Source organism: Cygnus olor, chromosome 17 (assembly GCF_009769625.2).
Source record: "Cygnus olor isolate bCygOlo1 chromosome 17, bCygOlo1.pri.v2, whole genome shotgun sequence".
Lineage (NCBI taxonomy): Eukaryota > Metazoa > Chordata > Aves > Anseriformes > Anatidae > Cygnus > Cygnus olor.
In genome coordinates, this window is record NC_049185.1 from 11914197 (window position 1) to 11935318 (window position 21122).

General features: G+C 39.8%; 2 protein-coding genes across 5 annotated transcripts; one reads left to right on the plus strand and one right to left on the minus strand.

Moving 5' to 3' along the window:
- Positions 1 to 372: 372 nt before the first annotated feature.
- Positions 373 to 11232, minus strand: TCTN2 (tectonic family member 2). 2 transcript variants are annotated; one of them, XM_040576477.1, is made up of 18 exons: positions 11064 to 11232; positions 10620 to 10733; positions 10265 to 10338; positions 8990 to 9185; positions 8661 to 8761; positions 8223 to 8419; positions 7865 to 7988; positions 7129 to 7264; positions 6369 to 6434; positions 5556 to 5684; positions 4830 to 4907; positions 4454 to 4534; positions 3951 to 4062; positions 3451 to 3554; positions 2876 to 3032; positions 2062 to 2187; positions 1465 to 1553; positions 373 to 664 (listed from the first exon to the last, which is right to left on the minus strand). In XM_040576477.1, the coding sequence occupies exons 1-18, from the start codon at positions 11146 to 11148 to the stop codon at positions 549 to 551; spliced, it is 2085 nt and encodes a 694-aa protein (XP_040432411.1). In that variant the 5' UTR covers positions 11149 to 11232; the 3' UTR covers positions 373 to 548. The 2 variants fall into 2 exon arrangements, with proteins under 2 accessions (XP_040432411.1, XP_040432412.1); XM_040576478.1 differs by having other exon boundaries at positions 7120 to 7264.
- Positions 11233 to 14763: 3531 nt separating this feature from the next.
- On the plus strand, positions 14764 to 21110 carry EIF2B1 (eukaryotic translation initiation factor 2B subunit alpha). 3 transcript variants are annotated; one of them, XM_040576481.1, is made up of 15 exons: positions 14764 to 14791; positions 15115 to 15144; positions 15399 to 15461; positions 15703 to 15866; positions 16267 to 16376; positions 16818 to 16897; positions 17050 to 17229; positions 17322 to 17423; positions 17516 to 17652; positions 17738 to 17854; positions 18333 to 18445; positions 19308 to 19376; positions 19826 to 19901; positions 20104 to 20229; positions 20666 to 21110. In XM_040576481.1, exons 3-15 carry the CDS (start codon positions 15455 to 15457, stop codon positions 20819 to 20821), a joined length of 1437 nt encoding a protein of 478 aa, XP_040432415.1. In that variant the 5' UTR covers positions 14764 to 14791; positions 15115 to 15144; positions 15399 to 15454; the 3' UTR covers positions 20822 to 21110. The 3 variants fall into 3 exon arrangements, with proteins under 3 accessions (XP_040432415.1, XP_040432416.1, XP_040432417.1); XM_040576482.1 differs by having other exon boundaries at positions 16267 to 16373; XM_040576483.1 differs by having other exon boundaries at positions 14765 to 14791; positions 17050 to 17220.
- Positions 21111 to 21122: the final 12 nt, after the last annotated feature.

The following is a 21122-nucleotide window of genomic DNA, read 5'->3' on the forward strand; positions in this document are numbered from 1 at the left end:
AAAGGGCTGAGGGTGGTAAGGGGCCCGTCTGAGTCAGGGGAACGTGCCTGCGGCGGTACAGTGGTTAATAACCGCAAGAAAAGCGGTAGGAAGTGTGTTGTGGGGTATAGGCAGCTCCAAGCAGGTAGTTACCAAATCAAATTACAGCCCCTCAAAAAACTGCCTTGCTATTATTGTCCAAAGGCAGCAGTACTCGGTTCCCTTGTTCCAAAAAGAGGTGGGCACACCAGGTTTACGTGGGTCTGCTGCCCCAGGGGCCCACCACACGCTCACCCGGACTGACACCCCCCCAGCCCCGCTCCAGCTGACCTCACGCTGCTGAAGCCAGCTCTGTGCTCTTGCTGCTCCAAATGCTCTAGCAACTACACTTAATTCTATCACTTTCATTTTTTATTAATACAACCAGTTTCTGCGCACTGTAAGAGAACTTATTTCATGTATCTTTAAGTGTTCATATAAAAATGTCTGCAAAATACAATATCCGTCCATAAATTTTACCAAAACGTCCTTAAAATATTTACAAAGTGGTTTTCTTTACATCAACATTTTTAAATCAAGAAGTTATCCCATACTTTAGAAAACCAAGGGTTACTCAAAATTGCTGCAAGGAATACAAGAAATGCCAGTGACAGGCCCTTAGCAAGACATTGGGAATAGGGTTCTCCTGCAAAAGAAGATAAAGAAAACAAAGTATAAGCACATGCTAAGCTTCAGTTTGGACATCAACCCACTGTCAGATACAGATTCAAGCAAATACATAGCCTGAATAAAAGAGCATAAAACAAGGAAGATCCTTTGCGCTTATAAAATTTTGTACTTTGTATAACTTGAGTCCCTGAAGCGCAGATAACAGAACAGACAGGTGCCTCTGTCCATGCAGCTCTCAGAACAGAGTCCAAGTGCCTTGATGCCCTTTGAAAGGCCAGATATTTAATCTATACAGCCTCCCACGAGACATAATCCATCACAGTTGTTCACGAAGGAAACTTCAAAGTTCTCTCTCTTACCAACATGGCAAGATTTTGCTGCAGCTTCCGTGGGCAGACAGAACAGCACGTACTGGCAAAGAGAGAGTCTCCCTTCAGGGGCAACAGCCCACACTAACACAATGCCACAATTACCACAAGATACAGAAACAGAACCCTATCATAAAGCAACATTCTCTCCTTTTCCCTAGAAAGCATACCTCCCCCTCCCAACTCTAAACGGACATGAAAAAGAATCTGTCGAACAGATGCTCACAAAATTTCAATCAACAAAGCATTCTTAGCAGTTATTTTTCTACAAGCCTAACAAAGAAATTAATGCATTATCAAGAAAAAAATTTAACCCGACTTTTGGAGCACATTTTTGAAATTCCAATTTCCTACTGCAAACCATTATTTCAGAACAAGTCCACACATTTAATTATGTTTCAAGAAATACAGCCAGTTCATGGCATTCTGCATTGCTTATTATTCTTACCTGTGTAGAACTGTGTCACCGGATAAAAGAGTTGCGGCCAGCACACATCATTTCGATTGCAGTCAAATTCCGTATAATTAATCTGAAACCTGAAAAAACGTGTCTATTACCTACAGTACCACCAGAACACCAGGACAAGTAGAAAAAAAAAGAGTTGGAAAAGTGGCCAGGTTACAGGAAAGAAAAAAAAAAAACCACAAGCTTCTAGTTCCTCTAACAAAACCAGAGGCCTCCCTTTTATTCCCTGTCTGCCATTTTTAGCCAGGTGTTTCTTTTTGTGATGAGCAAATCTTCAGACAATAGATAGTTTAGGAGCCTCGCACAACAATCTTTGCCCACTCAAATAAAAGGCACGGACGCTTTCTGCCAAAACCAAATGACAACTTGGCAGAGTAATTTACAGGCCTTCCCACACTGCCTGCTTCTGGGGGAGATCCTCACCTACAAAACTGTTATTCAATAAGTGTTAGAAGCAGTCCTTCATGCTCTGTACTCCAGCAAACCAAAATAACCTTTTGATCTATGCATTTTACATTACATCTGCTTAACTTAGTGACAAGTTTGTGTGTTTTGCTTTTTTTTAAATACAAGAATTACCTTGTCATTGGAATCGGTGGCTGAGCTGGCACTTTGATGAACTGAACAGAAGCAGTGATGGGAAGAAAGCTGACAGTGTTTTCACAGGTAAGCCCACACTGGAATTGCCATATGACAGTCGAGTAACTGTAAGAACATGAATAACTATTACTAAAGGGCTGTAAAGTGGAAATGCAGAGCCTAAACGTAACCATGAAAGGACAAAATAGACAGGATTTTGAAGGAGGTTGATGATCGCTGGATTTTCAACACTGCAGAGAGAATGTGCAAAGGCTGGAAAAAGAGGTAGATTGAACACAATCCTATTTATTTGATTTGGATTGACTTTAAAAAAAAAGAGTGTTTGCAATATGAAACTCCACAGTTTCAGGAAAGAAGAAAACATTTACCACAACTCTCAAGAAGCAGCTCTTCACTGGGGTAAGGCAGAACACAAGACATTTGTTTTGTTGTCCTTTCCACCACAGCAAGGAATTGAAACATACTTCTGATGGAATGCCCTGCATACGCCTATTACTGGCAGCAGCAAAAATTTTTTTTTTTAATACTTCACTGAAACTAATGGTGACCAGTGGGCAATCTTTGTGCCTTTTTTTTTTTTTTTTTTTTTTAAATTTCAGAAGGAGATATGCAAACCTAAATTTCAGCCTCTGGTTAGGTTCAAAAGAATTTGTGTTCCAAATACAAGTAAAATGCATGTAAAAATTGGAAATAATATGTATGTTTGTAAAGTTTAATCTGAGTATGACACAAAAATGAGTCTCAAAATGAAACGTTCATTTGTCAAATAGCCAGACACACAGCTCTGTTCTACCTGATCTGCACAGCGAGTATCTCTTGACGGGGAATCCCTTGTACTGCACCCACATCAGCAAAAATTATGCGAATATTCAGATTTGCAGGAATATCTGGACAAATGCCTTTCAAGTTTCCAGTGCTCACACTTGTATTAGGATTAAATGGATCAAGACCTGTGGAAGAACAGAGTTAAATGAAAATATTATAGAAAATACTATCTTTTCAGTAATTATATTATCATCACATTCCAGTGAAACATTGTTAACTGTCCCACAGGAACACAGCAAAAACATTTTCTCTATATAAATATACATAAAGGAATAGTTTATCCACAGAAAACTAAAAATACCAAATCATTGTATCTACTGACTGACAGCTGTACACATCTTACTGCAGTATACATATACATGTGAAGTTATATGTGTGTGTGCACGTGAATGTATACATGTATGGATGGATGGATCCAGACACAGATCAGTATCTTCAGGCACTTGACTTTACATTTGGATTCTATTTTAAGATGATTTAATTATACTACAAGAGCATATTTTAAACATTTAGACTACGAATAACAACATAAACCTCACTTACGTATAATTTCCACCCAGTCATTTACATCACTGTAACTTGAATTGCTCCTCTTTCCAACATGAGTAGCTTGTATTAATGAATTCAATCTCTCAGTTACATTTCCTCTGAAAATAAAAACATCATATTAAGCAGAAAGTAAATCTATAGTGTAAACCACTCTGGGTTACAGTATTATTATATCATAACATCAGTTTCCTCAGAAAGATGCTATCACTTAGTTAAAACAAGCTTCAACTATTGAGTTATCTACTAAAGGTACAAAATGACAAAGCATCCCGCTCCAACGTAATCCTCACTTGAATACGAGGAAATCTGAGTGAAACAATTTTTATAATCTCCCTTTAAAAAAAAAAAAAAAAAGGGTCAACCACAGAAAGCTGAAATGTATGCAAGAACATTTAAAAAGAACGTGTCAATGTTGCTGGTAGAAACCTGTAGAAAATCACGTGAGGAGCAGCAAGAGGGATACAGGGAAAAACAATTCATCTTATGTAGCTCACCTTAAAAGTGTGCAGTCTTCATTAATACCAACTTCTAGTATGCATCCAGTGAATGAATCTAATCCAAACAAAACTGGTGTATCAGTTGCTGATGCACATAAACCTCTCCCAGCTGTAAATCAAAAACATCTTATTTAAGGTTTCTCATATTTACCTTTTCATCTCTAGTTTTCAATTTTGTGCAAAAACATCAAATACTAGAATGCAAAACACTAAGCAGTATAATTCAAATAGATTCAAGTCCATTCAACTGGAAATATTGATATTAAATTCCATTTTAATTGTCTCCTTTGCAATATGTTTGGATACCTAAAGTACGTTGCGCTCAGTAACACCGGTATTAAACACAGGCTTCCTCAAGGAAGTTTGAATGAAGGCTAGGAAATAGTCTAGGAAAGGCAAAATTTGGCATAAAGGAGATTCCGAAGTAAAATATACAAAAAAAAAAAAAAACGCATTTTAGCAGTAAAAGAAGTTGAAGTCGCAACCTCACAAGTCAGTACCTGGCTGCAAAATGTTTAGGCTGCCAGAAGTATCAGAAGCATTCATATTTGCAGCTCTCACTGGTTTTCCAACTTGATAACCTAAATGTAGGAGAAATTGCGAACATTTTGTAAGAATCTACAAGCATTAAGGTTGTTTTAATAATACATATCATCAGTCTTGCAGTAATCACTTTTCCATTACAGTAGCATCACTTAAAATAATCAATATTTAGCCTAAAAGCCAATCACCACTATTACAACTGACAGTACAATAAAGATAGGAAAGTGAGGCTAGCAACATAAAGTATGAAAGAGGTATAAAATATGGTCACTGATAATGATCAGTCCAGTACAAAAATTTATTCTTTTAAGAAGCAAAATAAAGAACTAATACCTGGATTCCCAGACAGTTCTTCTGCATTATTACTCTTCAAGCTTACGAATTTGGCTGTGAATCTCTGCGTCAGTATTTCTGGTAAAATAAGAAAAAAAAACCTTCACTTTTAAATAAGTCAATTAGCAAGAAGTATTCTGTTCAACTCTATATAGGATGCAAACTTCCATCCTTCATTAGTAACACAAGATTCAAAATAATAGAAATTAATGGAAATCAGACCCTTAAGTTTTCTTCCAGAATCCAAAGGAAATTCTTTTTAAGCAGAATTACTAATTAACACAGTCTATCAGAGAATTTCCATGCTGAAGAAAAAAAAATTGTGTTGTCTGGAGAAAAGGAGGGCAAGAGGTGACCTCATTGCTCTCTACAACTTCCCGAGGAGGGGAACGAGAGGAACCTCCCTGGTAGCCAATGCCAGGATGTGCAGGAATGGCACAAAGCTGTGCCAGGGGATATTCAGACTGGATGTTAGGAAAAATTTCTTCACTGTGAGGGTGGTCAAACATTGAAACCAGCTTCCTAGAGAGTTGGTTAATGCCCCACGCCTGTCAGTGTTCAGGAGGCATTTGTACAGTGCCCTCATTAATATGCTTTAACTCTTGGTTAGCCCTGAAGTACTCAGGCAGTTGGACTAGATGCTCGTCAAAGGTCCTGTCCAACTGAACTATTCTATTATGTTCTATAAAAGTAAGTTAAAAATCTGTAAAAGAAATCTCATGATACCTCCATCACATAAACGTCCGAGGAAGACTGTGACGTTTATTCCCTCTATGTTCTCATCTTTGCAAATGAACGTATAATTCTCTGCAAAGGTTACATTTTGACACAAAACCTCAGTAGTAGGAAGGCTTTCTGCAGAAGAAAATAAAACCACGCAATTAAAAGCATTGCTAATTAGAAAGCTGTATTGTAAATGAAGAACACCACCTTAAAAATCTCTACCAAAATTCTGGAAATTACAACATCGATCTTTTGGAGAGTTATTTTACTGTTTAAGTCCCATCATATAAGGCCAGAATGCTGCACTTACAGCACAGTCCTCTAGCACAGTCCTCTAGCTTATCAATATTTTAACATCTGTAGTTGCAGGTCCTTTCATAGCTAACCCTCAAGAGCCCAGCACTGGGCTTTATTTCATCAGTTGATGGGGCTCTCTGGACTCAGGACTCCCTCTCATTTCATCTCATCCCTCTAAGAGGACCATAACTGCCCAGAAAAAACAAACACACCAGCTTGGTTTCAACACTTCATCCGTGCTGCAGTAACCCCCCACCAACTGGGAGCCACTGTTCTACATCAAAGAGCTGCTTCACTGGCTGAAAAAGGTCCTTAAAGAGGCACAAGAGCTTCCAAAAATACAGACGTATACAGCTGCTGCTTACACAGACCACATGTCCTGCCATCTATTTATTTGAGTACTAGAAGACGTACAAGATCCCTCCTAAGAATCAGTGCAGGTAAACATTTTAGGCATCAAAATCAACTGTATCATCCAGGTTAGGTAAGAAGTGCACTTATTAAATGGTTGAGACATACCGCTTTTAGCAATGAATTTGCCCATGTCAGCAATGGTCCTATAGATCACATTTTGTTGGATGAAGTCTGAGAATAAAAAACAAACACTGCAGTAATCCTGACTAATAGATACTGTTTTCACATCCAAGGTAAAATCATTTTTATTATGGAAATGGAGCAGAAAATTATTTAGAAAATTAATTTTGGTAAAGGACCAAATGATTTATATATTATGAGAGCATAGCTAATTATCTCTGGATCTTACAAAGGTAGTATAGATTAAAAAATTAGACAACTTAATTAGGCATTATAAAATAAATTATCTTCATGCTGGTAATCATGCCATCTCAAACTCCGGGAAGACACTTCATAAGTATATGCTTTGTTAATGCAGAAAAAAGCACTTCTCACCAATTCTAAAATGATACTGCACCCTTTTGACAGAAAAATGGCTCTGCAACAATTGGAGAACAGCAAGAGATGCTTTATTCTGTCATGTGTAGCCACATTCAGTATGAGTCACCAGAAACAGACAATGGGATTGGCTTTTGTTTCCCATTCATTTCTTATATCCTAAGCCCTGAGTAACTGTAGGAAGCTTGTTAGAAGGCTGTCAGAAACCACCCCAAATGCTGATTAGAACATCCCCAAATGCTGAACTACAGCTACCAGGTATCAATGACATTACACGTAGCTGCCATGTCAAAAGTCCTCTGGTTTATTTTGTTCTATCAGCTGGGAGAACATACAATACATTTCTGTTAGGGCTTACCCAACATACCTCCTGTACCACTGTTTATTCTCACATCGTGGGGCAGTCCTTCTTTGTAAGATGCTAGATCAGTGAGGCACTTAACATCAATGTCATGGAGATAAGCCACAGGGGCATTTCCAACACACTGCCCCGCCATGGATTGCTGCAGGTAATTCAACAGAAATAGGTCCATTGGGCTTTTTTCTTGCTTTTCATTTTAAAACTATTTGTCAGTGAAATGCTCCAAATATGTACTACAGCCATATATGACTGACAAACAAGTGATCTGATGTTATCAAAACATCACAAAAGAGGTTAAAATTTAAAATGGACAGCTTTCAAAATAGTTATAATGCACAGTCTAGCTCCATCCCAATTCGTCAAAGTAATCATAACTAACAAGCCTCTCTCTAAAACGCAGAAGGAATTAAAAGAATACAGCCAAATGAGACAAGGGGCACTCCATAATACAGCGGACAAATAACATATATACAGAAATATGATAAGCCATAAACTACTAATTGGGGTGCCAAGCTTGTTTTTAGCTCTTGAAATAATTAAAACATTACCACTTTGGGAGTTGGGTAGGGGAAACGGGAAGGATAATGTTCATTTCTAATAATGATTTTGTGCTAGGTGAAAAATATATCTACCAGTTCACAACAGCAAGTTGCAGAATTTGGTTACAAAGACATAAGGAATGTGATAAAGAATGTCAAACAAGCCAAGAGGAATCAGAAGCTCCTAAACAGGACATGATTACCTGGGGGATGGTAAAATATTCATTTTCTTCTGTCATAATTGGATCTCCTTGACTGTAACCAGTGAAAACTTTCACAGGAGACATTTGTAAAGGGATCTTAAATGAAGGAACTCTGGGTGTAGATCTGCAATTAAGTTCAAAAATTAAACAGTTCTTTACTCCCTATCTCATGCAAATAATTATGCATCTGCTCTCAAATACCATGTTCTCATGTAGTACCAATTACATTTCTCCATTTGCATTTAAAGTTCACACAATAAAATTCCAATTTCAAAATAACTTTCATTATAAAAAACAGGTTACAGTTTCAGTAGCATGGCTAATGCATGTGTCGAGAAAAAAAAATCATAAAACTTACATAGAGCCATGATAAAAGTAGCCAAGAAATGGTGTATTGTTAAGAGAAGACTGTATGCAAAGGAAGGGAAACCAATCGGGAGTATATTCATCAGTCTTTGTAGAGCACAGCTGATTAAAAGGTGGGTTTACATCCCCGCCAAACACTCCAGTGAAACATGATCCATTGAATAACTGCTTCAAATCTGGTGTACACTCCTGAAAGGGCAAAGAGCGGTCACTTTTTAGTTCAGTAATTGCATTACCATAGCCACTATAGCCTACTCACAGGTAAACAAACCAGGTTTGTAGAGGGATGTGTTAGATACTATTAGAAATACCAGAACACACAGACAAGCCCTCCTTCTAGCTTGAAACATTCAGTACCTCTCCCTCTCCTCACTTTCCCCAGAACCTAGAAATTTTGAAAACATTTCAAAGTTTAGTACGAAGTAAGTACCTGATCACAGCAACAACGAATATCACAAGCTCCATCTGTCAAGTCACAAGGACAAGGGCCCAAGGGCTGAAACACCTGGTTAGGGATGACAGATGCATCTTCTATAAAAGAATTACAAAAAAGAAGAGACAAATCAAACCACATGAACTGGAATCCCAAGAAGTAGGCCCTGCATATTACAGTTTATTCCAACCGTGTATAAATCCTTTGTTAAATTTCATTAACAATTAATAAGGATCAATCATTGCTGCTGAAATCCCAGATTTTCTTTTTTCATATATACAGGAAAAGAAAATACAATTTCTTCTTTAGCATATCTAAACACTTACCTGACACATTTCCTGTAAAGGAAGAGTTGGCATATATTTCAGCTTGAATCAGGAGATGTGCCAGAACCACCGAATCACGGCAAGCTAAAACCTGAAGTGTTTCCAGCACACAGAGAGGTGTTGTGCAGCAGTCAGTGGCATTGGGCAAACACAACTGAAGATTTCTAGTCAGGTCTATGATCACTTTGGATGTATCCTGAAAAATGCAGAATAAAGTTTGACAGATATGACAGCTTATATTAAATTACTCTTATTTGTATCACTCATCAGTTCCCGAAAGAGAAGTTTCGGTACCACTTTGTCAGTGCCACAATGCAATGATATTCTTCCAATATAAAAATCAGGTGTTTGTTGAAGTCGGAATGACAAAAGGTATGCTACTGGAATATGCAAATAAAGTGAGTATAAGAATTGTACACAGAATTTTAAGGAATCATTGCAGAACAAGTTCCCTCAGAAATCGCGCACACAGTTTTAAAGAAAAGAACAAATAACCAAAAAAGTAAATTTCAGTTTTTATAGCTACCTTCAGCTGAAAATTGAAATGACTACAGAGTTGACAAAAGCCTTAAAGAATTATATGTAACGTAACTAACGCTGAAGACAATTGTAATAGATGTTCATGTTCTAGAGCTCATGCTATATAAAAATGCTGTTGTATTACCAGCTCCTTCCAGTAGATCCGTAACAGTCTTGAACTATAGAATCATTAAGGTTGGAAAAGACCTCCAAGATCATCTGGTCCAACCATCCCCCTACCACCAATGTCACCCACTAAACCATGTCCCTAAGCACCATATCCAACCTTTCCTTGAACACCGCCAGGGACAGTGACTCCACCACCTCCCTGGGCAATCTGTTCCTTTGCCTGACTGCTCTTTCTGAGAAGAGATTTCTTCTAATTTCCAACATGAACCTCCCCTGGCGCAACTTGAGGCCATTCCCTCTTGTTCTATTGCTAGTATCTGTGAGAAGAGACCAACCACCAGCTCCCCACAACCTCCTTTCAGGTAGTTGTAGAGAGCACTAAGGTCTCCCCTGAGCCTCCTCTTCTCCAGCCTAAACAACCCCAGTTCCCTCAGCCGCTCCTCATAGGACTTGTGCTCCAGGCCCTTCACCAGCTTCGTATGTCAAGGTATGTCGAGGAAAAATGGCAAGGGCACAACACGCAAACCAGGTTGTCAGTAAATTAACATTTTGTTGACATTTCATTAGCCCTTAACGTATGATAGTTCAATCCTCCCTATTTTAGGGAAGAATCAGTATTTTACATACCACACCAAGCGTTACGCTCAAATTCCAATCACCATCTGTTTTACTTCCACTGCAATTTGAAACTTGCAATTTTCCTATATTAAAATAAAAATATATATTGTGTTTTCATTTAGAAAAGACTCAAAAGAATCAGTAGTAAATTTAAACTTCTCCCGTGGCTTCAAGTAGGCACATCCTTAAGCTCAGCTAACAAGCAGACAACAGAGGACTAGGGGCTTAACCAGCAGAAGTCCTTAGGAGTTACTGTTCTAGTAACTGTTAAAGCACTACATGAACTTGTATTGCTCCAGTAATTTTAGCAGGAGAAAAAAAAATTTACATACTACTTGAGCAAAAAAAAAAAAAGCATTCTTACCTGTCTCTTCATCTATAGGATTTAAAATTATATAAAAATTAACTCCTGAAGAATTTCCATGAAAAATCGAATTAGCTCTTAGCCCAGACATATGGATAAACGAAGGCTGAAAGACTAAAAAGAAAAAAAAAAAACGGGGGGGGGAACACATTTTAATACGCACAGAGACTGAAAAAGGCACTATCTGTAAGATGCATTCAGGTCTCACCCTTAGACTGGATTCTTACACCCTGCCGTACCTTAAATTGTCCCTAAAGGCACAAAATATCTCGTGCTGCCTACCACAGGGCTGCGTTTACATTGTGCACGTCCCCACGCCACCCGTCGGGGGCTCCGTGTCCTCCCGCCCCAGCCCATCACCAGTCAGTCAGGGAAGGTCCCGCTCTGCCCCCGCATCCCCTCCCCTCAGCAGCCTTCCCCTCACCCCCCGACCCCTGCACCCACCGGGCTGCCCAGCCCGCGGTGCGGGCGCCAGCAGCAGCAGCAGCAGCAGCAGCAGCAGCGCCCCGAAACCCCCCGCCGCCGCCATCGCGTCAGGGCGGGCCTCGCCGCCGAGAAGCCGGGCGCCCGGCCGCCATTTTACGGCGGCAACGTGTCGCCATGGCAACGGGAAGGGGCGGGAAGGCAGCGGGGCCCTCGGCACCTCACGGCGGGCACCGCAGCGCCGCCAGCGGGACAAGGCCGGGCCCGGGGCCTCGGGGTCCCTCCTGAATCCTCCACAGAGACATCCTCCCTCCCCAAGACGCCTCCTCTGCTCTTACGCAATGGAATTGTAACAAGTCCGTATGGCTCACCCTTAAAAATATCTGATAGCCACAGCAATAACTGTATGCGAAAAGGAGCAGGTTTTATTACAAATGGTTTATACAAAGGAAATTATAAATACAGGCTTCAAACAAAATGGCTTTTGGTGATGAAACAAGCCAGTAAGAGTTGGGCCCTGATTACAAGTTACACTGACAAAAACCTGATGATGCAAGCATTGAGACTACACAAATTCCTGTATGCACCTTAAGAAAGGAAAGTTAAGTTTCTTTTAAGTAGGAAATAACAACTTTCTGCATTCCTTTAAAAACATCAGTTACTAGCAGCAGGATAAAACAGCAAACTATGCAGTTACCTTTTACAGTAAGAAATCTTTTTTTTTTTAAACCAAAACAGCATTCAGAAATACACAGCATACCCTCATCTTCTGATACAGAAAGCACTATTCCAAAATCTTTCCTCTTTGCTTGTCAAATGCCAAAAGGTAAAAACCATGATACTTTAAAAACAAACAAGCAAAGATATGTCTGTTGTCTTACTACAGAGAATTACATTTGTGTTTTCCAGTTTCAAAATACAATGTTAAGACTAACCACCTAATTTGCATTTATTGAAGTCATTTGAAATAAAGAAAAAAAGGTAATTCATGAATGCAGAGTCTTCTGTTAATAAACTTCCTTGGAAAGCTACCTCCGTATTACGAGGCAGTATTATTCTAGTGATATTGACTAGAAGAGCAGATATCCAACTGGGAGAAAATCACAATCAAAGGGAATGAAAGAATATGAAAAATGTGAGCATGCACATGCAGGGGAATTAACATCTTTAAATGGAAGGGGGGAATTTCTAATCCATCTTGAAAATATTGGTTTCTTTATTCTGAAACTGACCCTGTTTCACTCAAAAAATAGGTAGCAAAGGCTAACAGAATTTTGAAGTCCCCAGATGACACAGTGCTAATACTCAGAACCTACACATCAGGAGTAGTCATAACTTACCTTTACACCAACATAGGACTAAAAACAATCAGAGCTTTGTCTTTGAAAATAACTTGGAGGAATGAAGCTTTGCAATGGCAAGAATACCTTTTAACTTTGTAAGATCTGCATCTTAACAAGCTGCAACTTCTGGTTACTATTACAATTAAGAATTAGTACTTAAAACAGCACAGGTTACATGGTAATACAATGATTTGTTACTGTGTAGAAAATATACGATTTAAATATTTATCCAGTAAGAAACAAGTCATAAGACTGCATACAGTTCTCTTTCACATCCTATAAAAAGTGCCGTCAATTTCTCTAGTACATTCCATTTCATGGAATTACTGGAGGAGATAATGGTGTATTTATGTAGTGTTGTTATGCAGCTAACTTCAATTTCTTCTTCTTAGCTTTCATGACAGGTGGCAGTGATATTTTGAAAGCAGTCCTGAAAAAAACATAAAAAAGGAGCTATCAGATACACTGAACGTATTTTCATACCCAACTCTGAAACAAGAAGAAACACTTACTCGCACGTACTACAAATAGGACTGAAGTTGCAGAATACTGGAAAATAAAAGATTTGTCTGTCATTAAAATAGTTCCTTTCAAATTTAAGAAATTATAGTCTTAGACATTTATAAACTTACTTGACAAGCACACAGAGCATACATAACCAATTTCAATGAGATTTCGATGACAGAAACACGCAGCTCTGTAGTCAACATGAATAGGAGGTGGAAGCACAAGCTGTGATCTTTGCTCTTGATCAGGGAGAAATACCCACTATACAAACAGAGGAAAAAGTATTTTAGAAATTGCAAGGGTACTGCTGTATGAACGTGTCAATGAAGTCAGTAGGATTTCGTGTGTGACACAGAAAAAAGCATTCAAAGTGCTTTTTAAGTGACTTACCAATAAATACTGCAGAAGGGATGGCATATGGGGCACTTTCAAGTATATGCCACCTGTAATGTCACAGGCCTGGAAAACAGAAAGCATGATCAGATTGTTATGTCTGATCAAATTAACATGTTATTTTAAATATCCACATGCTGCTCAAGGTCTGCATGTTTCAAATTCTAACCAAATTTTTTCAAAGAACTAGAAATGAAAGTACTGACAAAAACTAAAATGGGAGCAACTGTTCCCATCATGGAGTATCTCTCATTCTCTTGTTATGAAACGAAAAATATTGGAAGTGTAAAAATAAATAAACAAACTATGATCTCACATCCAGAGACAAATGAAAAGAGAAAAGTTATTCTCATTCATCTCAATAGTTCAACTATCTCAGTCTCTGTGATACTCTCTGTGATACCTAAAAATTTATAGGATTTTGCTAATTATCCTCCCCAATCCTCCTTTGAGAAGAATTCTGAAAAACAGAATCTCCAAATAATGTGCCATGAGGCATAATTTACACCCTAGTAAGCTCACAGTGTTTGCTGTGTTATCCCACATTATGGTTTTTGAACAACAAAAACACAAAGTGAATTGCTATGAAATATGTTTAGCCCTATAAGGAAGGAAACCATTTCTAGTAATTGTTCCAAAGGAAGAACAAATGAATACAGATCTACTTCACAATAAAAGGGCACAAAAGATGTCATAAAAAGGTATAATGTCTCCCTTTACAATATGACAAACTGTCTAGCATCAAGCACCTATGAATTCATGTAAACAGCAAGTAAAATAAAGTCTGTACCTGTTGTAGAAGACCTGAATCAGAGTCCAAGACACAGGCATCAATCAAAATGCTCTGCAAGCAAAGAGATGAAAAGCATGAAGAAAAAACAAAAAATAACAGAAATTCAGCTATGAACAATGTACCCTCACCACTGTTATCATCATACATGTTTTTACAGCTGCAGAACCACCACAGCAATAACAAAGCTCTTTCCCTTGGTCAGGACACAAATCCAAATTTCCAGCATCTCTCTTCTCTCACATGGCAGTAAAAGAACTATCACCAAAAGTACCTCATACACATTACCTGCAAGGCGCGACAAAAGGCTACTGTCGGTACTTACATAGTGATCTTAAACTAGTCTAGCAAACCCTTTATGTTAAGATGTAATGATGTAAATTTTTTTTTTTTTAAGCTTGATTAGCTTTCCCCCTGGGCATGACAGGTTTCGTTTCAAGCACTCTTTAACCAGATCACAATCATATGAACAATTTTTTTTAAGCTTTTACATATTAATAAAAGATCAACATGAAATGACAACTTCACCTGTTTCTGTGCTGCAAAGATCACATTCATGAAATTCATATATTGCAATGCACTGTCTTCTGCAGCTTTTATGACCTAAATAAAGCAATTCAGACTTGTTAGCCTACATAGTATCTTTGGATTTAAAGACTAACAGAAAAGTGACAGCAAAGGTCTTACCAAAATCCTTGATTTCATTTCCTGATTGGCTAAGTATTGAAAAGAAAATACAATGCATGAGTACATTCATCCCCTGTAGCTTGCCCTTGTAATTCTATAGCATTTAGCATTTCAATTTATTTCAGTTCAAATATGTATATGAAACTGTCTTATAGCCCCAGTGGCAGAGAGAGCAGCAGAAACACGTGACAAGTATCTGTACACTAATTTAGAGTTACGAATGCAAACCCATTTCATTTATTGTCCAAAAGCAATTACATATCGATTAGAAATTTCAAAGTTGTTCATTAAGCATTTTTTTCTATTATTCTGACTTAAATATTTATGTAAGTACTCAAAAGAAAGGTATTACCTTTTACCTCTTTGCTCATCTTGTTAATAACTACATTAGATGATGTTAAGGACTTTATGTTTCTTCCTTGGAAGTAACCGCAGCATCCATACCATGTATTCACCACCGTAGCCAACACACATTTTAGTAAGCACAATCCACACTTATTAAGCGAACATTTCAGTTTTGAATGTTATTATAAAATTCAGTAATAGTAAAGCCTATATTGAAGCACAATTAATATTACAGGAAACAGTCTTAGAAAACAGATAAAGGTTTTGAAAGTTCCATAATAGAAAGGATACAACAAAGTGCTTTAGCAAGTGATCCCGCTAACAAAGTTTCTGTTTGCTGGCCCCTCATGTCAGCTGCAATTCAAGTTACAGAAATTACAAAGACAGTTGCTAAATCTGACCATACTAAATTCTACAAGTCTTGTCTTTGGCATATTAGATTAATAGAGAGGCTCGAAGTGCCAACATAATAAACTTACCTACTTTAAATATATTAAAATTCATGCTATCAAAATAAAGGAAATTCCTACAACTCCTTGAGAGCCAAAGTGCTTTGCAATTCCATATATTAAACCTAAAAATTTATTTTTCTTACTTTTTGTCATGAGATCTTTAATCTCTTCTGCAATTGCATCATTTATTGCTGTTAACAATTCATATTTTCCATCTTTGCTGCCAGAACAATTAGATTCCGCAGAACTACCGCCATCTCCAAGGAGATCGGCAAAAGCCCAGCGCTTCCCAGGGTACAAGAAACGGCTGAAAGAAAGGAAGTAAGAAGCATTACTGTTTCAACTTTAACCTTGTTAGACAGCAATATTCGGAAATGCAATTTCAAATAATTTAGACATTAAAGATGCAACATAAGGCAGGAAATCTTCAAACCCCAAATGGTGTAATACCAACATTCACCGTCTTCCTTCTAAGATATTAAAAAAAAAAAAAAGCAAATACATACTATTCCTGCACTTAGGGGTAGATCCTGAGACTCATGAACATCTGGGTAAAAAATACCCACTTAAATAGGAAACTTGTCACTTTCATTGTCTTTCTCGCTTTGCGTAAGGCACTAAATCAGATTATTTCTCCTACACTGTATCAGGAGATTTATATAGAAAAGCCCACTTTAAACTTTTACGTAGGTAAGAAGCACCTATACCTTTCTTGTGTGTGGCTTGCTATTACAGCAAGCTTGTTGGTACGATTCATAAACAAGTGTGAGTTTCCCAGTACCATCACCGCATCGATACATTTTGATAGGGTGAACTGCTGGAAAAAAAAAAAAGAAAGAAAGAAAGAAAGAAAGAAAGAAAGAAAGAAAGAAAGAAAGAAAGAAAGAAAGAAAGAAAGAAAGAAAGAAAGAAAGAAAGAAAGAAAGAAAGAAAGAAAGAAAGAAAGAAAGAAAGAAAGAGAAATCAGAAACAGTACAATAATATCTACTGTTAAACAATTCACAAGAAAGCTCTCAAATAACTGCAGTTGGAAGAACTTGGATTTTAAGATGTGGAGCTTCCTTTCTTCATAAGGAGAATTTATACAAGGCTTTGACGGACACACAGCAGCACATCTTTTTAAAAACGCACTCCAACATCCGTTCTATCAGACAAACGTTGCTCAGAAACCCAAGGCTACCCCTGTTCACTGCCCACTCGGTAAGACTGAGGAAATAAGAGCCCTTCCCTCAGGGCTCACCACCAGCAGCAGCCGTACCTCCGCTTCCCCCTGCGCCCTCTTCCCCCACCAGATGGGGTTGGTGTCGATGACGATGACCAGCAGGCTCAGCTCATCGTCTGCAACAGACACAGCGCCGTGGCTCGCGGCTCCCCGGGCAGGACCGGCTCCGAGGGGCCGGGGCCGGGCCCCCTGAGGGCCGCCCTCAGCTCCCCCCTGCCCGGGGCCCGCTCCCTCCCGCCCGCCGCCGCCGCCGCCGCCGCCGCCTCACCCGCGCTCATGCCGCCGCCGCGAGGTGCCAGCCGCTCCCGGCGCTTGCAAATGACGCGAGGGCCCGGCGTGACGTCACGCCGAGGGGCGCTGCGTCATGCCCACGGCTCCGGCGAGGCGGCCGGCAGCGGAGCGGAGCGGGGCGGGGGGGCTGCGGCCATGAGCACGGACGGTAACGGGGGTGCGGAGCGGGGCCGGGGTGGGGCCGGGCCGGGGCCGGGCCGGGCCGGGCCGGGCCGGGCCGGGCCTGAGGCGCCTCCTTTTGCCTTTCAGACCTGATCGAGGCGTTCAGGGCGCAGCTGAGGGACGACCCCGACGTGGCCTCGGCGGTGGCCGCCATCCGAGCGCTGCTCGGCTTCCTCAAGCGGGACCGAGGTGGGCGCCGGGCCCCCGGGGCCAGGCGGGGGCCGGGCACCAGCCCCGGGGCCCAGCCCTGACCGCGCTCCTCTGCCTCCGTCCCCACCCAGGTGAGACCATCCAGGGCCTGAGGAGCAGCCTGCTGGACGCCATCGAGACCCTGTCCCGCGTGGACTCCTCGGTGGCCGTGTCCTCCGGCGGGGAGCTCTTCCTGCGCTTCATCAGCCTCACCTCGCTGGAGTACTCGGTAAGGGCGGCTGCCTCCCGCTCGGCCGTGCTGCTGGCACGGAGACCCGGCGGGCTTGCAGCAGACGTCTCGCTGTCTCTTCCAGGATTACTCCAAATGCAAAGAAATCATGATCGAGCGTGGGGAGATTTTCCTGAGGAAAGTCTCGCTCTCAAGGAACAAAATCGCCAAGCTCTGTCATCCTTTCATCAGAGACGGTGCTGTAAGTAGGCCGAGGCAGGGCTGCTCTTGTTGTGGCGCTTTGCTGCTTGCACTGATGGAAAAACAGAGGAGGAGGGGAGTGAAGTTCATTCACGTTTGTGTCAGTGTTGTCTGATGTGGCTTTTGCAAGTACATACGGATAGCATCACCCATTGCTTTATTTTGTTAAGACTCATGCCCCCACCCACTGCAGTTCCCATGCAATTCAACATTAAGCTGTGGTCTACTGCTATGAGGTGCCGAAGCATCACAACATCAACTTTCCATTTAAAGTATTAGATTGTCACCCCTCAGCAGCGTCAGGGCTGGCCACGTAACATCCATCTCAGTGTGTTTGCCATCCTGTGTTTTGTCGTATACAAACATCATGTTATTATTTAATGTTGACAGATGCGTGAAGTAAAAGCTCTGGCACCACTAACAGAACTAAAGGTTTTTCTAAAGTTCAGCAAAAAGTAATATTTGATCTTTTTTGACAGCGGATATTGACACATGCCTACTCAAGAGTGGTCCTCAGAGTGTTAGAAGCAGCTGTTGAGTCAAAGAAGCGATTCAGCGTTTATGTTACTGAATCACAGCCAGACCAAGCAGGGCAAGTATTCATTAATTTGTGTTTGATCTTGGTTAGCAGGATAAGTTTCAGCTAGTGTCAAATCTGCCATGTTTTAAAAAAAAAAAGCTACTAGGATTGTTTGTAGCATTTTAAATGATAACTCTGTGACTAATAATACCACATTATTCTGGAAAAGTGAAAAATCAGTATCGGCAAGCAATTTCCCATACTAATATCCTCATTACAGTGTTACGTAGGTTTTCCTCAACGGTTTACAACCTCTCAATCCATGCCAAGCAACCTATGTTTCCCCTGGGAGACAGTAAATAATTGATTTCTAGTTGCCTTCTTCAAAAGTAGGCTAAAATAATCAGCATTGTCTTAAGCATCACATAGTAAAACATTTAGATAACAACATGACATTGTTTGAAGATGCCAAATAAATTATGTTACCGATAGCAAGAGAGCAAGCTTTCCCTCTTCAGAGCATATCCTGCACACTGTGTTGCTAACCACTTTCACTTGAATCAAGTATGTTCAGCCAAATTAAGTAGGTATGATTTATCAGCTTCGCTTAAAGCGTGGGGTGCGTTGCTGGTAGTTATTTCTTATATCACGTTGATGGAAAAGCTGAGATGGCTTAGGTAATCTGTCATCTTAATAGTTCACTGACTCATCTTTCTATAGCTGTAATTCCTGACTGCTAAAACAGGCTCGCTTTTCTTCTGCTGGGCTTGTTGTCATCTGTTTCGATTTCTACGTGATAACTTATTTTCTATTAGGGGGTACAAAATTGCTGGCAAGCAAATACGGGCAGTTGTGGGTTTCAGTCTCTTAGACAATATTTTTCTAGCATTCTCTTTAAAAAGTCTTCTTAGCTTCAAATGTGTTATTTTAATAGGCAAAAAATGGCAAAAGCCCTGAGGAAGCTGGACATTCCTGTGACTGTGATTCTGGATGCTGCAGTTGGGTAAGTCTGATCATTAAATCTTAATACTGTTCGTCACAATTTTATTTTACATTCTGTGTAAGTTTCCTAGCAGCTTCTTTCTACAGAAATTGTTCCTTAGTTCGTCATAGTCATCAAACAAGCTAAACAAGTTACACCTTTAGGTGCATGATTAGCAGAACATGCCTGCTACAAAACAAGTATTTGATGTTTGCCTATTAGAATGGAGAATGGAGGCAGACCTAAGGGATCTTAGGGCTTGGGGATATTTGGAAAAAGGAACTGAGGTGCTAAACAAAAAGGCTACATTTTTTTCTGCTTTCCATGTGTTATCATTGTCGTGTTTTTTAAGCTAACTACTAAATTACTACTGCTTAGTATAAATCCAAACCATGACAAAAGAAACTATTACACATCTGAATCTCACTTCTTGCTTAAGTGCAAAATGCCTTTTTTTTCCCCTTCAACAGCTACATTATGGAGAAAGTGGACCTGGTCTTAGTTGGTGCTGAAGGTGTAGTTGAAAGTGGAGGCATTATTAACAAGGTAATAGGTAGTGACTTTACTATAACGTTCTGTAAACTCTGGACTCTTAAAATTTATTTGAAGAATTCAGGGATTTCTGAAAAATCTTTGCTCTATTGGGGTGTTATCCATTATGTCAGTTTTTTTGTTGTTGTTGAAAATATTGCAATATTATGTCCTACTAGCACCAAGTCTGCATGTTGTTTTCTGTATGTCTCCACAGATAGGCACAAATCAAATTGCTGTGTGCGCCAAAGCTCAGAATAAACCATTTTATGTGGTAGCAGAAAGTTTCAAGTTTGTAAGGCTTTTCCCTCTAAATCAGCAGGATGTCCCAGATAAGTTTAAGGTAAGAGGAATACATTTTTTTTCTTAGCAGGCTAAGATCCACTTACGTGTCTATGAATAATTTTCTTCTAAGCATGTCTTCATTTATTTGGACGTCTCTACTCTAGCTTACTTGACGTAATATGGAGTTGCTCCACTGTAAAGTCAAACGTCAGACAGCCATAAGTTGTCTTAATAGTGTCACTGACTTCCTAAAGTGGTTCCTTTGGGGTAGAAGAGTAGCTGAGGGCAAGAAATAGCTGGATTGAGACACTTCAGAGCTACAAACTGTAGTTCGTACAGAAGATAAAATAGCTGAGACCAAGGTGGCAGCCTGTGCCTTGTTTTTAAATTGACTTCCTTCAGTTTTACCACAAACATCTGCTCACGACCACCCTTGCCCAAAAGAGGTTTTAGCTTGCAGCTGTGTAATAACTGATGGTCTTGTTTCCTTCTAGTACAAAGCAGACACTCTGAAAACAGGTCAGAATCTAACAGAGGAACATCCCTGGATTGACTACACATCACCATCACTAATCACATTACTGTTTACAGACCTTGGTGTGTTAACTCCGTCAGCTGTCAGTGATGAACTTATTAAACTCTATCTGTAACAGAAAGGACACTGTGTACAGAATGTGTCATCTTCAATGACTATCACAGTTGTAAGAAATCGGAAGATGATATAAGTTATATGGATGTGGTAAGAAGACAACATTATAAGGATTAAAGTAATTATGAGCCTTCTTGAATTTAAGGCAAAGCAGTACCAGTGGATGGACCACTGATAAAAAAAAAATCCAAGTCGCTACAGCTTCTGAAGACCTGAAATAAATTGTTTTAAAGATGGGTGGAATATTTTGATACTGTAAAATAAAATACCTTATGGTGCATTCAGTCTCATTCTGAGGTATG